This window comes from Urocampus carinirostris, chromosome 2 (assembly GCF_059441175.1).
Source record: "Urocampus carinirostris isolate Australia breed hairy pipefish chromosome 2, RoL_Ucar_1.0, whole genome shotgun sequence".
In the NCBI taxonomy this organism is placed as follows: domain Eukaryota; kingdom Metazoa; phylum Chordata; class Actinopteri; order Syngnathiformes; family Syngnathidae; genus Urocampus; species Urocampus carinirostris.
The window spans coordinates 66,911,865-66,929,010 of NC_142350.1; the positions used below are offsets into that span (position 1 = coordinate 66,911,865).

At 41.6% G+C, this 17,146-nt stretch overlaps 1 protein-coding gene across 2 annotated transcripts in view; it reads right to left on the reverse strand.

The window, feature by feature from the left end:
- Positions 1-7,938: 7,938 nt before the first annotated feature.
- Positions 7,939-17,146, reverse strand: part of bmper (BMP binding endothelial regulator) — a 66,710-nt gene continuing 57,502 nt past the window's right edge. For both annotated transcript variants that reach the window (XM_088328146.1, XM_088328145.1), the window contains 3 exons: positions 11,872-12,217; positions 10,350-10,480; positions 7,939-9,001 (listed from right to left, as the gene is read on the reverse strand). In XM_088328146.1, coding sequence (XP_088184272.1) covers positions 8,820-9,001; positions 10,350-10,480; positions 11,872-12,217 — 659 coding nt within the window. In that variant the 3' untranslated portion in view covers positions 7,939-8,819. The remainder of the gene's footprint in view (positions 9,002-10,349; positions 10,481-11,871; positions 12,218-17,146) is intronic.

Sequence of the window (17,146 nt, forward strand, 5' to 3'; positions counted from 1 at the left end):
GGAATGTGACCATCTTTGCCTGGAAATCGAACGGGCCCCATGTTCGTCGTTAAGAATTAGTGTGTGATCATTTCTATACCAAGTAGAACTCATTCCGTGTTCTACTCCAGGGGTAGGCAACTATTTAGAGTCGGGGCCTGCATTTGACGTGTTATACTTTTTTAGTTCCATCAGACACAGTGCTTGTGGCTGATTCTGAGGAACCATTGAGAAGGTTGGGAACGGAGTTTGGAAGAGTATGTGATAGGCGTACGTTATGTGTCAATGTTGGGAAGAGTAAGGTGACGTAGTCTTCACGTGATGGAGTGGACATGACGTTAGAAATCAGGTTGCATGGACAGGTGCTGGAAGAAGTTGAAAGCTTTAGGTACTTGGGTTGTGATGTGGCTGCTGTTGGTGGAATGGAGTGTGAGGAAGCAAGGTTTTGGGTGCTCTGAGAAGAGTGATGAACAACAAAAGGATTAGTATGGATGTTAAGAGGGGACTGTATGAGAGTGTGATTGTGCCGACTGTGTTGTATGGTGCAGAGACTTGGAGCCTGGACGCAGATTTAAGAAGGAAATGGAATGTTTTTGAGATAAAGTGTTTGAGGAATGTGTTAGGAGTGACAAGATTGGATAGATTGAGACATGAAATTGTGAGAGACAGTACTGGAGTAGTAGTGGAACTAAGCAAGCCTGTGGATAAGAGAGTACTCGGTTGCTTTGGACACATGGAGAGGATGGATGAGGAGCGAATGTTGAAGAGGATCTACAGAGCAGAAGTCAATGGAAGGAGACCAAGAGGAAGGCCGCGATTGACGTGGATGGATGGTGTTATGAGTGCACTGCAGGAAAGAGGTCTAAATATAATGGAAGCTAAAGCTATTGTTGGTGATAGGAATGAATGGAGAGGTGTTGTGAAAGGATAGTGTGATGTTTAGACGTGTTCTATGATGCGGCAGGGGTAAACCAGCGAAAGCTGTCGTGCCTTGCTGTTGAACAGTGTGTTGTGTCACCCTGACCCGAGTGACATGGCCGCTTTCTGGTGTCCCGTTTCATCTGGAGGGACGAAAGCATAACCAACTTAGGTGCCAAGGTGCCTAACTTGTTTGGGTGTTTGGGCAGTTGGGTTGGCCATGGTCCAAAAATTTTTGTGTGTGTTTTTTTTCTATTTTTTTTTCCCTTTTATTTTCTTTGTTATTGTATGTGTTTGTCTTGATGTCGGTCACCCCTCTTGAGGGATATGACCAAGGTAGATAGATAAATGGATAGATTTTTGTTGTATTTCTGATGAAGCATTTGAGAGGACACACAAAGTTGTTCGCAGCAAAAAATTCTTGGGGGGGCCCACTAGTGGTTTCGGGGCCCTAAGCAGCCGCTTAGCTCGCTCATACCTTGGGCGGGCTCTGGTTTACTGTCACGCTATCACACTTACAGACCCCATATTGTCTGTATGTTGCGAAGGAATCCATTATATGGAAGCTAGTTCGAAATGTTCACTGTCAGGACACGGTGGGAAAAACCCACAGAACAAACTGTAAACACCTAAAAACGCCAGAAAAGCACACAGAGCAATTTCATTGGGTCAGGAGATCTCTCTCTGTCTCTCTCTCTCTCTCTCTCTCTCTCTCTGACTCTCACTCACTGCACTGAAGGGAATTTACATCCATAAACGTTTCGTTTGCAGTTTTTTTGTGACATATTTACAAAAGGGGGAAAAATGAAGGTTGAAACAGGCCTCAATAATCTTAAGTAGATTTTGGAGGGAGACAAGTTTAAAGTGGTATTTAACCACAAAAAATAGTCAATAACATTATTGTTGAAAACAAAATCTTCACGGTTAATGACGTTAGAGCCCATGTGTCAAACGGGCGGCCCGCGGGCCAGATCAGGCCCGCTAGGGGATTGAATCCGGCCCGCGAGACAACACTCAGAGAAGCGCAAGAGAAAAACAAGCTGCAGGTTGAAATATGTCAACTTGATGTTTCCAAAGCCAGGTGCCTCGAACAAAGACACTGTACTTGTATTTATTTCTCTCTCTCTCTCCCTCTCTGTTTTTTTTAACTTCTTTTGCTCTAACTTTTCTCTCTTCCTACCCTTTGCGCTTTCTTTTCTCTCCTTCTGTATTTCTATTTCTCTTTGGATTTCTTTCTTCCTCTCCCTTTCTGTCCCCCTCTCTCACGACTTATCTTTTTATCTCTTTTGTTTCTCACGCTCTCTTTCTTTGTCCCGCCCTCTCTCTTCTTTTCTTTTCCCTCCCTCTTTCTCTTATTTCTTTATCCCTCTCTTTCTTTCTCTTTAATCTACTAGTCCAGCCCCCGACAGAATGTTTGTTCTATCGTGTGGCCCCCGAGTTAAAATGAGTTGGACACCCCTGCGTTTCGAGAGAAAAAAACGATCCTAAACATCTAGAAATATTTGGTGGCGCTGTAGTGACACCTTGTGTCTAAAAATATACTGTAGCTTATAAAGAAGGGAAAAAAGTACGTAAAACAGGTCGTTGGTGAAAAGGGGCCGGAAACCTTATTGACCTAAAAAGGCAGTTGGTGAAGAGTGCCGCTAGGGAACGCGCTTTCACTGTTTATTTTTTTTATTTTTCTTTCGCAATTAAAGCTACGGTAGATTCTTTATTTTGTCCTAGTCAAGACCCCTTATTTTGATTTCGTCTTCCCTTGACGCCATTTTTACGTCACTGTTTCGCTCGGATTTACAAGGTGATGACCTATTTTGTTGTTTTCTATGAAAATATGATTTCAACATGCTGTATTTGTGATTTATGTTATTAATTTACACAACAAAACGTGTCATTATCACTTAACAGCATTAATAAATAGCATAAAACAAAATCAAAACAAAACAGTGAAAGCGCGCCCTCCAGTGGCACCCTTCACTAACTGCCCTACATCAGCAAAAATATTTACATTTTTATTTGAGAGCTATAACATATTCTTAAGACAAAATTCAACAAAAACGTCAAATAGCTCTCCAGACAAAAGCTAATTCTTCAGCACATTTTATTTTATTGAGATATTAAATGATTTAATCAAAACTATTAAAGAATAACGCCAGAGCCTGTGTCCCATATAAATATAGCACTTAAAATGGTCTCCCTTAAGTGTGTTGAGGCTCATTATTGTCCTAAAGAGAGGTGGGTAGTAACGAGTTACATTTACTCCGTTATGTTTACTTGAGTACCGGTAAGTTATACGACATTTTGTACTTCTAATTGTGAAGAAGAATCTGTACTCTTACTCCGCTACATTAAGCTACATTGAACCCGTTACTTAAATCCCCTCTACGTAAGTACGAGACTCTGTCTCGACCCAGGTGCATTACTTAGTCAGATACCTCGTTTTCCAAACAACCACCAGGTGGCACTGTTGAGCTTGGTTAGAAACGTTTCTTTTTTTACTGAACTCTATGTGCTGGTCACATCTCACAGTCACATCTATAGATTTTTGTGAATTCACAGGGGGTTCAACCAAATCATCCGAGTACAACGACTTACAATTACACAGGATTGTAATTGATTGTTGTTGGGATGGAGTTTAATGATATGTTGATCTAATTGAATGACTGATTAGAAAAATAAATCAATAAATAAGACTTTAATACTGTTACTCAGTACTTAAGTAGTTGTGTCAGCAAGTACTTTTACTTGAGTAATTATTTGGATGATTGTTTTTTTGAATTCTAACTGAGTCATATTACTCCAATGTAAGAGTACTTTTACTTGAGTAACATTAATGGCTACTCTACCCACTTCTGTTTCTAAATAATGGTTTTGAAAGAGGGTGCTAACAAAGTTCTTTTGTAAAAATGTCACAAAATACTCCAAACCATAAGGATACTGTATTTACCTTGAGTGCAGATGGCGTTGGGTGAAGGCTAAAAGGAATGCTGTGTACCCAATAAACAGATCTATGTGCAAGTTCTATTTTATCTCAGACTCAGATGTACTCGTGAATAGAGTCATATATGGGTCGCAAGCCATAGTTTACCAACCCCTATAGTAGACCATGGTGTGGGATAAAAGGAACTACGCATAATTCCTGTTCATAACTATAAGGGGTCTTAAACTCACAGCCCAGGGGCCAATTGTGGCCTCAAGGATGATGGTTTGAGGCCCCCACCTTAATATAAAAGTTAAAGGGACAGTGTGTACAATTTTCCACTTAATTATTCTGTAATCTGTCGTGCCATCCAAAACGAGTGCTAAAAGCACAATGGAAGAAGACAAAATAGAGACTCAAAGTGACCAAAACACACCTTAATATTTTGGAAAAGAGAAATAATAAAAGGAAAGGAATTAGAAAAGACAGAAAGTGAAGCTCAAAAAAAGGAACAGAAAAAGGATAAGAAAAAAGGAAAAACAGCTAAAAATCTTTAATCTTTTTCTCTTGAATGACTTTTTTCTTTCCTCCTACATTTCTTTTTATTCCCGTTTTTCTTCTTTGCCTCTTTCTTATTTCTTCTCTATTTTTTTTTCTTTTTTTTTAAAAAAACAAATATTTTCCCTTTTTTGTCTTTGAGAAAGCGAGGTGAAACATGGAAAAAAATGGGTGCTTTTTGCTCACTTTCAGTCTCTGTAGTTTGTCGTCTTTCTTGGTTGCACAACACATGACAGCGACATCTAGTGGACAAATATAAAACACCATCAGAACAAGAATTTTTTTTTTATCAGTGTTGTTTTTGTGGAAAACCCCAAATCACGCCGATCCTAGCTTCCAAGGCCCCCCAATGGTCTGCATTTATATAGCTCTTTTCAAGTCCCAAAGCGCTTTACAATGTACTTCACACTTACTCATTCAAACACACCGATAACACTCTTATCCATGCTAGTCTCCTACCTGCTTATTAGGGGCTCTAGGGGTTCAGTGTCTTGCCCAAGGAGACTTCGACATATAACTCGGGGGAGCTGGGAATCGAACCCGCGACCTCCTACTCTCGAGTCGAGCGCTCTACGTCCCCGTCATAAAGGAAACACAGTGATCCGGCAGTATTTTAGATAAAAGATTATATTGTGGTTCTTAAATAATGAAGGTATTTTGTTTCCATGTGTGCCTTCCACAAAGACGCTACAGTACTCGACAGCACACAGATCACATTTAGGCACACTAAAGTACACACAACACATAAACATAAATAGCTTTTTCTTTGTTTCGTCCTTTCACAGTGAACCCCTGCCCTATCGATCAGCTCCTCTTTTTATGCGGACCGAAGATGCTTGACCAGATCATTCCTCTTTGGGCGTGGTCTCAGGTATTTGAGACCACCAGGATGGGATGACGTTGTTTGAAGTTACTTGATAAAACGCTAAAACATGTTCAAAATATTTTTAAGGGGACAAATTACAGATGCATGAAAAAAAATCATTCAGTATGTAAAGAAAGTGTGGAAAGGGAATTTATTCCCTAGCGCAGGGGTCTCCAACCGTCCTTAAGCCGAGAGCTACGTTTAGCTACTAATTAGTGCAAAGGGGACCCCATTTGGCTTGCTAAACCGCTAAAAAGGTAGCGTGTTAAGTAGCTTGAAAGGTAAACAGGTACGACGCAAAAAGGGAGCTAGGTAGCTAGCTAAAAAGAGTAAAACCAGGTAGAAAGCTAAAAGCTAGCTAGCTAAAAAAAGGGGGGGGGGAAAAAGGTAGGTTGATAACAGAAAATGTCAAATGTTAGCAAGATAGCATGCAACAATAAAAAAAAATGTAAAAAGCTAGCTAGATAGCTTGCTAAATAGCAAAAAAAATAGGAAGATAGCTAGCTAGCTACAAAGCTAAAAAATGTAGCTAGGTGGCAAGCTAAAAGAGTAAAACACCTATAAATAGCCAGAAGAAAGGTAAAAACTATATAGCTAGCTAAAAAGGGGGCCAGAAGGTAGCATGTTAACAGAAAAAGTGAAAAGTTAGCTAGATAGCATGCAAAACAATGTAGAAAGCTAGCTAGATAGCTTGCTAAATAGCTAAAAAGGTAGGAAACTAGCTAGCTAGCTATAAAGCTAAAAAGGTAGCGTGATAAGTAGATAGAAAGGTAAACAGGTACAACACAGAAAGGGAGCTAGGTAGCTAGTTAAAAGAGTAAAGCCAGGTAGAAAGGTAGAAACTCGATAGATAGCTAAAAGGGGAGGACAAAAGGTAGCTTGATAACAGAAAAAAAAATCAAATGTTAGCATGCAAAAAAAGTAAAAAGCGAGCTAGATAGCTTGCTAAAAAGGTAGGAAGCTAGCTAGCTAGCTACAAAGCTAAAAAGGTAGCGTGACAAGTAGCTAGAAAGGTAAACAGGTACAACACAGGAAGGGAACTAGGTAGCTAGCTAAAAGAGTAAAACCAGGTAGAAAGGAAAACTATATAGCTAGCTAAAAGGGTGGCCAAAAGCTAGATTGATAACAGAAAAGGTCAAATGTTAGCAGGATTGCATGCAAAATAAAAACATAAAAAGCTAGCTAGATAGCTTGCTATATAGCTAAAATGGTAGGAAGCTAGCTAGCTTGCCAAATTGCTAAAAAGGTAGGAAGATAGCTAGCTAGCTACAAAGCTAAAAAGATAGCATGATAAATAGCTAGAAAGGTAAACAGGTACAATGCAAATGGGGAGCTAGCTAAAAGAGTAAAACGCCAATAAATAGCCAGAAAGAAAGGTAAAAACTAGATAGGTATCTAAAAAGGAGGCCAAACAGTAGCTTGATAACAGAAAAAGTCAAATGTTAGCTAAATAGCATGCAAAAAATGTAGAAAGCTAGCTAGATAGCTTGCTAAATAGCTAAAAAAGGTAGGAAGATAGCTAGCTAGCGACAAAGCTAAAAAGGTAGCCGGATAGCGAGCTCAAAACTGCATTTGCTCATTGGCTTTATAAAACCCATTGATTGGAATTTAGTGGTCGTTCCTGTAGAATAAAACAATAAAAAGTTAAAAAATGCATTTGTTAAATACATAAATCAATTCTGATTCTTTTCTCTTAATCCATCGCTTTAAGATAATTGTCAATATTTGAATAGAATCCCATCAACTGGAATTTATTTCTTTTCATGTCTAAAACAACTTATCATGTTATTACTATGTTGTTACTATGTTATTACCAGGGTTGGGTAGGGTTACTTTAACTGGATTACTTTTGGATTACTGTATTTTCCGCACTATAGGGCGCAGCGGGTTTTAGGGCGCACCCCCAAAAAATGGTTTTTGGTCCTATATCTTCCATAGATAAGGCGCACAGGATTATAAGGCGCTACAATGGGAACCTGGACAAAACAGTTAGATAGTTCAGTCCAACTGATTACCCCCTTAACATTCCCAAAGCTTGCAAAGAAGCAAATACGTGTCGTAGACACGTGCAGATGCGGTGTCCGTACGATGTCACTCAAATGCATCGTTTCAAATATCATTCGGAAGGTTAAAGTCTTGGGATTCAAGAAATGCCAACCAATCCTTAGTTTCTATTTTCTTTTTCGCTCGCAACTTTACTGTGCATATGACAATTAACACCTGGAATTGAGTTTAATTTAAAAAAAGAGCCATCACAGAAACATCTAGATCACTCTGAAACAAGATACTGGGAAAATATATAGCCGGAGTAGCTCACCGAAGTCGTTCAATAATAATGTGCCACCATGGTCCTCTTATATCTGTGAGTGTAGTAAATCCAGGAGAGTAAAATATTTACAAATACAGAATGGTAAAACATGTTTCCTCTATGCCGTAGACAACCAAACTTGCTATTCACATTCATCTTTTTCGGCCAATTGCAGGCTTTGTTTTGCCCCTTTAGCCTATGCGAGCCTGTAAATGATAAAAAGGATCCGCCCCCTTTACCTCCAAATAACTTTAGCCAATAGTGACTGATTCAAATGACGATTGACACATTGGCTGGGAAATGAAACGCCGGTATATAAATCCCAGCATACACCGCGGACGACTTCGCCTTCGGGGGAAAATCTAGTCGGGGGCTGCTTGCCTTAGTTGCGAGACTTTGCGACTTAATATTGATCCATATATAAGGCGCACTGTATTATAAGGCGCATGGTCAGTTTTTGAAAAAAGAAAGGCTTTTAGGTGCGCCTTATAGTGCGGAAAATACGGTACTTTTGGATGACTCCATTTCCAAATATGCTAATAAAAGACAAAAGAAACTAAATATGAATAAAATGATGACTCACAACACGTGGTAAGCTTTCCCTCCTGGCTTTGATCTCCGGCAAAACTAACATCAAATGCGACAGAAACAAAATGAAAATCAATCCAAACAGCTTGCCAACATTTTTTTGCCATTCCATGTAATCCGATACTCCCCAAGCCTGCACAAAATTGAGTAATTTGATTCCTATTTAGTTTCTTTTGTCTTTTATGAGCATATTTGGTATTGGAGTCATCAAAAGTCATTGAAGGTAATCCAGTTAAAGTAACCCTACCCAACCCTGGTTATTACCATATTATTTAAAAATAGGGTTGAATAGACACAGTCGACCAATGAGAAAAATAATTTTACTAGAAGATCACAATGACCCCGCACTGGTAAGCTATGTCCTGAGGGGGGCACCCGGTCGGGAGACCCCTGCCCTAGCGATTGGACAGAGGTTCACTGAAAAAGGTTTCTTAGCTGCGTCGCCTTTTGCGCTATATAAATTAACAATATCAACACCATTGTAGAAAAGCTTATCATAAATCCGTTTCGCTTCCAGTACAAAAAAGCTTTGGAGCTGCTCCAAAAGTTCCATGAGGTCCTCCTGTCCAATCCTAGTCTCCTAGTGTTCATCCGAAAGGGAGACCGAGTCCGTTCGCCGCATCTCACAGAGTCCGAGATGCTTTTTGGGGGCGGGGGGTCGGAGAACCCCAGGGGCGGCGCCTTCGTCACCGTCCCGGGCAGGCCAGGGGTTTGATGCATCGCCCCTGGAAGAGAACCAGGTTGGCCGGACAATGGCAGCCGGCCACGCAGGGTTTGCGGCACGGCCCGATTTCGTTCCAGTTGTCGCAGGTTTTGGTGCAGCCCGGCCCGCACGTGTCGTACACCGCGCCGTGCTTGCATTGCGTGGCTGGAAGAAAACACCGGGAAGAGAATAGTTTAACACAGTGTTCTGGTTTGGAAGTCCTAGACGCATTATTTTTGCTGGGGACAAAATCAACGTGCGTCCCCGGGACGCAACTTTTTGGACACCAAATTGTCATTTTTATTTTTTAACAAAGATTTACCGCACTCCAAACTTTTCGTCAGGCAGATCCGCCATTGTTGTTTTGGTCTCGCGGTTCGAGTTTTCGTCTGCGCGCCGATCTCCGGTTCGAGTTGTGTAGTGAAAGTCCGTCTCTTTTTAGAGAACCGGCTTTTTCGGCTCAACTCATTAAAGAGCCGGCTCTCCAACGGCTCACTTGGTTTGATGCATTATATTATGAATGACGATGTTGTATAAATAAGTTAAGAAAAAAAGGAAGTATAAAAGGAGAAAATGAAAAAAGACAGGTTTGGGGTGATCCCTTTTAATCAGTATATTACCAAAAATAATTGAATGCAGGAAATGAATTCATAATTTGAATAAGAAAATGTATTACTCCAATGTAAGAGTACTTTTACTTGACTACTCTACCCACTTCTGGTCCTAAATAACGGTTTTGAAACAAGGTAATGTTATTCTACTTAATTCTATTTGCATGTATTTTTTTCCTTCTACAGTGAACGTTCAAGGGACTTCATTTTTGAATTTTTTTTATAATAAACCTCATTCATGTCGAGCAACTCAGTGTCTCGCAACAAAATGTTCATTAACAATATATATGATATAAGGAGGGCAGCACGGCGGCGCAGTGGTTAGCGCTTGTGCGGCACAGTTCGTGTCATGGGAACCTGTCGTGGGTTCAAATCCAGCTCCAGACTTCCTGTGCGGAGTTTGTATGTTCTCCCCGTGCTTGCGTGGGTTTCCTCCGGGCACTCCGGTTTCCTCCCACCTTCCAAAAACATGCATTTCAGGTGAATTGGCCGGTCCAAATTGTCCCTAGGTGTGAATGAGCGAATGAGTTGTCTGTCCCTGTGTGCCCTGGCAACCAGTTCAGGGTGTCCCCTGCCCACTGCCCGGAGATGGCCGCGACCCTAATGAGGATAAGCGGTACGGCTGATGAGATGAGATGAGGTGATATAAGGAAACACATTTACAATACAACATGTTAAACTACATAAATTAAAAAAAACATATTTTTTTTTGTATAAGGGAAAATACGACAGTTTGTAAGGGCATGGAGCATACTCAATTTTGGGGAGCCATAGATCTCTGTTGGGACCCATAGATTTTTCAGCATGCCAGTCCCCGGGACCCATCACTTTTCACAGCTCATATGAACACCGTGACATCGTTTGTTTATGTCAAGAGGCAAAACTATAAACTTTTAGCTCACCATCACAGGCGGCGTCCGGCCTCCAGAGGACGGGGACGCCCTCTCGCTCGCACGCTCGACTGTAAGCGAGGAAGGACTCGCAGTAGCAGTTTTTGTGCACAGGACACTCGCACATGTCCGTTACGCACGACCTGTGAACATGAAAAAAATATCAATAACGAAAAATTCAACCAAAGGTAATCCCAATCCATTAAGCACAGAACGTGTCGTGGTTCCTCCCCACAATTATGCAAATATGTTCGAAAATATTCCACGCCACAGGAGACTCAAGAAATTTGGTCTCACATTTCACCCATCTTTCTTGTTTCCTCTAAAGCTGTGACATCATAGAGGGAACACAACACTTTCCTGGTGACGAATCCTATTAACACAACATGTGAGGCAGCTCCGAAACAAAAAGCAATTGTAGTGAACAGTGTGCGCATACTAGAGGTTGACCGATTATTGGCAACGATATTTGAGAAATTGATCAGTATCAGCATTTTCATCTATTTGACAGGCCGATTCAATATATTTAAACCCTGGTTATTCAGCCTCAGATGCAGCTGAGCCTCTTTCTCCCTCTCTTCTCTTCCTGTCTCGGAAACTACCCACCCTACGCCTTCTGATTGAATAAGCGACCCGGGACTGAGCCACAGAAGCAGAAAGAATAACGTTCAAGCGGAGTAAACAGCAGAAGCTCTGCTAACTCCCAACATTCCTGTGAATAAAGACAGCTGATAATATTGAGACTTTAAAAAGTTTGTGGTAGTAAAACGTGTGTGTGATTAATGGAGCTAACCTGTTTCAGGTAAGAACGTTCAGATTGATATATTAGCTCTTATCATAACACATTGTATGTGTGTTAGTGATAAGCCAAATTAGAATGCTGAGTGATTAGCTGTTACCATAACATTAGTTAATCAATCTGGCTCTAAACAGGAGTGCCCACATTGTTCAATTCGAGAGCTATGTTGAAATTGTTATGCAATTTTTGTTTTTAGTTATGTTGGCTGGATTGACCTTTTTATTTATTGTAAAAAAATAGCAGGGAGCTATTTAAGTTTTTACGAACTGTCATACAAGGAGATCATTTCTTCCTAATGCGATGAGGCTCTTTAACTCCACTCGGGGGAATGAAAGCCCACATTTAACCCCACCCCCACATTTGCATATTACCCTATTTTTATTACAGTGTGTATTTTGCGTAGGACTATTTAAATACTCTGTTGTATATCAACACATTATGTTGGGTATTTTTGTATTTCATATGTTTTATAGAATACAAAAATCAGGAGGCTCAGGAGGTAGAGCGCTCGTCTTGGGATCAAGAGATCTCAGTTCGAATCCCGGCTCCTCCGTGTTACATGTGGAAGTGTCCTTGGGTAAGACACTGAACCCCCAATACCCCCAATAAGCAGGTTAGCGCCTTACATGGCTGCACGGCCACTATTGGGAAATGTGAAGACCAATGTATAGCGCTTTGGGAAGTCATTGACTTGAAAAGCGCTATAGAAATTTCATTAATTTTAAATGTGATCACCTGTAGAAAGCGGTAAAGTCGACCACGCGATGACACTTCTGGAACTCCCACGATTTGATCTTCTGGCACTCGCGATGGGCGCGGAATTTGACCTTGACGCTGCCGGGACACAGGAAGGAAGTCGGGCGGCGATGCGGCGGAGGTTGGGCGCACAGCTCGTTGCCCTCTAGCGCGCGCCACGACTCTGCAAATTCGTCCAAGTCGAACTTGAAGTGTCCGTCGCCGCCCATGGTGTCGTCACGCTTGTGCCCGTTGTAGTTGCCGCAAAGGCCGCAGAGGCGCCCGCGCAGGTGGGGGGCCGCCACCACCTCCACAAAGCTATCGCCGTCCCAGGTGATCTCAAGACCTGGCCAAATAGGAAAATCAAGATGAGTCCACTGTAGAGTATTTAGCGTTTGGTCAGAAAATGATCAAACATTGTCAAAACATGTGAAACTTACATAAATACCGTAAATTCCGGACTATTTTATCGCGGCCAATTTATGTCATTTTTCTAACGGCCGCCAGCGGCGCTCGAGTACAAAAAGTAAGATTTAGTACCGCTGGAATATATGCGCCGAGGAAGACTGCAACTTCTTAGCTTGTGCACAAATTAAATTAGCGTAGACATATCCTCATCATGCAAATTGCAAAAAGAAAGGCACATGACGCATCTTTCAAGCTAAATGCAATCGAGCAGACCGATATAGAAGGAAACAGAGCTACTGCGCGTAAACTTCACTTTGCGAGAATGTTGCTAGCGTGTTTTTGAATGAGGGAGCGTGGGACGACGTCCATACGACATAGTCTCTTTCCCACATTGAAGGAAGATGACGACAGTTATAAGGAGGAAGGTGAAGACGATTTACCGTGATTTCTACATGCATGGTATGTTTTCTTTAACAGACCCGTCTACTGGGTCGCGAGCGTGTTGCTAGTAGCGTTTTGCTACCCTTCACAGGCACGGTTTGGGATGAAAGTTATTATATTATTATTAAAGCTGTGAAAACTCTCTCGATGTACCGTCTTTCTTTGTAAATATGTGTAACCATGTATAATATGTATTTGCAACTGGATATTTTTGTAATGTATTTATTTTAGAAACTCATTCTGATATGTTTTGCACGAGCAAATGAGAAAGAAGGGGCGGGGCAAACGCGGGCTGACGGGAAGTGGAATAAAGGTTAGACGTGTTTGTGGACGCGGCCGACAATAGTGGATATATATTTTTCCCACCCTTAACTTTGGAAATATTTTTTTTTCCTTGGATTACTTTCAACGGGCACCCGGACTCTGTAGGTCTGCATCGACCTTTAAGTACCGATAACATTTTCCGTCCATTTTGCCGGCTATGATTTTTGGACTGTTTCGGGTATGGGTTAATTTTGTGTTGCATATTTTCAATGTGGGCGCATGCGGCTAATATACAGGTGCGGCTTGTGTATGTACAAAATCAGTTTTCCTCCCGAAATGTGATGGGTGCGGCTTATAATCAGGTGCGCTCTGTAGTCCGGAATTTACGGTATGTTATCTGACTAATACAGCTGGATTGTGAGGTTGGGAAAGGGGGGTGTCTATGGCTGCATTTGCGCATCAAAGGTCGCCGTAACAACTCCACCACAGGGGATCTGCCCCTCCCACGAGACCGTAAGCCAGAGCTGGTACACGTCTCACCTCGCAAGGGCAGTCTGAATTTGGCCAAGGTAGGAGGGAATGTCCTGACAGGAGGAGCTGGACCAAGGCCCTGGCCGGTCTCAGCTCAATCTGTTTTCCTGACATCATGATCTAAAAACGTATGTGGTGCTCCAAAAAGGAGAAACGCGTTTTAAGAATAAACTCGGCTCTTAAATTCAATTGGTCCATAAATTGTTTGTTAGAATAATTGATTTACCACCCATATTCGCTACACCTCATTTCCATAGTTATACTGACGACGTCCAGCTGAACAAGTCCTATAGATAACCTTTAAAAGGCATTTTATATAGTGGCAGAGGACTTCCTACAGCTCAACCAAGGACAAAACAGATATCTTAGACCAGGGGTGGGCAAACTTTTTGAGTTGCGGGCTGCATTGGCTTAAACATTTTTTGAAAGGGCCAGGAGGAGGAAAAAATGTTGATTACATTTTTCGAATATAGCGATACGGGTCGAATAGAAACCTCAGCAATAGGAGTGTAGCTCCTTAGACAGAGGAAAGAAAAGCTACTGGACTTTTTCTAGGTTCGAGGAGTGCTAATATTTATTTTGTTAAATATGTTTCATTTCGGGCAGCATGGCGGGGCAGTGGTTAGCGCGTGTGCGGCACAGTTCCGAAGTCATGAGATCGAACCTTCCTGTGTGGAGTTTGCATGCTCTCCCCGTGGGTTGCCTCCGGGCACTTCGGCTTCCTCCCATATTCCAAAAACATGCATGTCAGGTTGATTGGCCGGTCCAAATTGTCCCTAGGTGTGAATGAGCGAGCGAATTGTCTGTCCCTGTGTGCCCTGCGATTGGCTGGCAACCAGTTCAGGGTGTCCCCTGCCCACTGCCCGAAGACAGCTGGGATGGGCTCCAGCACCCCCGCAACCTTACTGAAGATAAGCGGTGCAGATGATGGATGGATGGATGTTTTATTTATTTTTCAGTTTGATAGCCAGTCATCTACTCTAATTTCGTTGTTAACCTATTTTTAGTAGCAAAATTTACGTTTATCTGCACTGATAGGGTTTAGAATTAACAATCAATCTATTTTGTGTCAGAACAAGTGACACAGTAATACACTTTAAATTTCAATGACAGTTCAAATGAATGACAAGAAGGTTCATTAAATAAGCAAAGAAAACACAATTCCAATGTTTTCCAGTTCAGGGGATCCCAAATGCATGGATCGTTACTGGCTCCGTCTAGTGTTAAAACTGAGAAGTGCAACAGATTTGAGCTCAAGCGCCATGTGCGGGCCATATTCAACTATATTTTCAGAATTGGACACCACTGTCTTAGACATTGGTCCTTAAAGTCAGCAGGAGAAACTTTTAACAAACCACAATATTTTAGACCTTCAGAGTGCTTTAAAAATATAGGCGCTACTTTTTAATTGTATTCCGCATTTCAAAAATAAAATTGGGTTTTATCATCTCAAGAAGATAGCCAAAGTCCACCCATTTATTTCTCCGGAAAACACGGAGGCGCCGATGTGTGCTTATTGTATTGCCCTGCTCTCCGATCTTCCCAATAAGAACATTGCCAGCTTGCAGCTACTACAAAATTCAGCAGCAGGTGTGCTTACGTGGGCCGGGGTTTGGGATCACATTACTGCATTGGCTCCCTGAGAGTTTCAGGATCAAATTTAAGGTGGTTTTGAAGGTGGTTTTTAATGTTTTAATGGTCTTGGGACATCCTGTTTGTTAGATTTGAAATAATTATATCGGCCTTTGCAGTCCTTCAGGTCCTCTGGCAGCGATTTGTTGAATGTTCCTAGGTAAGGCAGCGTTCAGCCACTATGGTTCTCACCTATGGAACAGTCTGCCAGAGAACATCAGAACTGCGGGGAACTTTGATACTTTTAAGAGGAGGCCCAAGACCTACTTTATTTATATAGCATTTAATAGATCTTTTCAATTCAGTTTTGATTTGTATAACTTTTACTCTATCATATTTTACTTTTACTAGTATGAGTATGGATGTTAAGAAGGGACAGTATGAGAGTGTAATTGTGCCGACGGTGTTGTATGGTGCAGAGACTTGGAGCCTGAACGCAGATTTGAGAAGGAAATGAAATGTTTTTGAGATGAAGTGTTTGAGGACTATGTTAGGAGTGACAAGATCGGATAGATTGAGAAATGAAATTGTGAGAGACAGAACTGGAGTAGTAGAGGAACTGAGCAAGCGAGAGTACTCGGTTGGTTTGGACACATGGAGAGGATGGATGAGGAGCGAATATTGATGAGGATCTACAGAGCGGAAGTAAATGGAAGGAGACCAAGAGGAAAGTTCTAAGGGATGGGCTATAATGCGGCAGGGGTAAACCAGTGAAAGCTGCTGTTGGACAGAAGAGTGTGTTGTGTCACCCTGACCTGAGTGACATGGCCGCTTTCTCGTGTCCCGTTTCATCTGGAGGACGAAAGCATGACCAACTCAAGTTGTTTGGGTGTTTGGGCTGGCCATGGTCCAAAATTTTTGTGTGTTTTTTGCTACTTTTTTCCCTTTTTTTGTATGTGTTTGTCTTGGTGTCAGTCACCCCTCTTGAGGGATATGACCAAGATAGATAGATAGATAGATAGATAGATAGATAGATAGATAGATAGATAGATAGATAGATAGATAGATAGATAGATAGATAGATAGATAGATAGATAGATAGATAGATAGATAGATAGATAGATAGATGGATGGATAGATGGATAAATGGATAGACTTCACATTTTTATGTTTTGTCCTCCAGTTGTTTTTAATTTTGTTTTCATATTTTAGTGTTTCATCATTTGGAGATACCGCACTGGTAGGGTATGGTTCAATGGCTAAAAATCCTGAGGCCATCTGCTGCGATCTCTATCAGTCTGGATAAGCCTCTCTCAGTTCCCTTTCCTTACATGGTTAGTTGGTACCTTGCTACAAATCATATTTTATTTCTATTACTATTTATTTTTGTTTTTATTGTATTTTAACGGGGCAGCACGGCGGAGCAGTGGTTAGCGCGTGTGCGGCACAGTTCTGAGGTCATGAGATCGAACCTCCTGTGTGGAGTTTGCATGTTCTCCCCGTGCTTGCGTGGGTTTCCCCCGGGCACTCCGGTTTCCTCCCACATTCACAAAAACATGCATTTCAGGTTAATTGGCCGGTCCAAATTGTCCCTAGGTGTGAATGAGTGAGCGAATTGTCTGTCCCTGTGTGTCCTAAGCTGGCTGGCAACCAGTTCAGGGTGTCCCCTGCCCACTGCCTAAAGATGGCTGGGATGGGCTCTAGCACCCCCGTGGCCCTACTGTGGATAAGCAGTGCAGATAATGAATGAATGTATTGTAACTATTGATCGTGTCTGTGTATTACGTGTTTTGGGTTGTTGGGCGGGGATAAAGGAGGGGATTTTATTGTCTTATTGTACACTGAAGGTTTTTAAACAGCACATTGTGTGGCAAATTATTTAATTTATTTATTTCTTTACAATGAAATGTGATTTGACTCATGACAGTTGCAGTAGGAAGGTTTTAGGGAGGATGAGTGGATCAGAAAATGGATGGATAATGTTAAGTAATGCATCATAATACCATGTATCGTATCAGATCATATCATACAAATACAAATATTTTCTACGAATATTTTT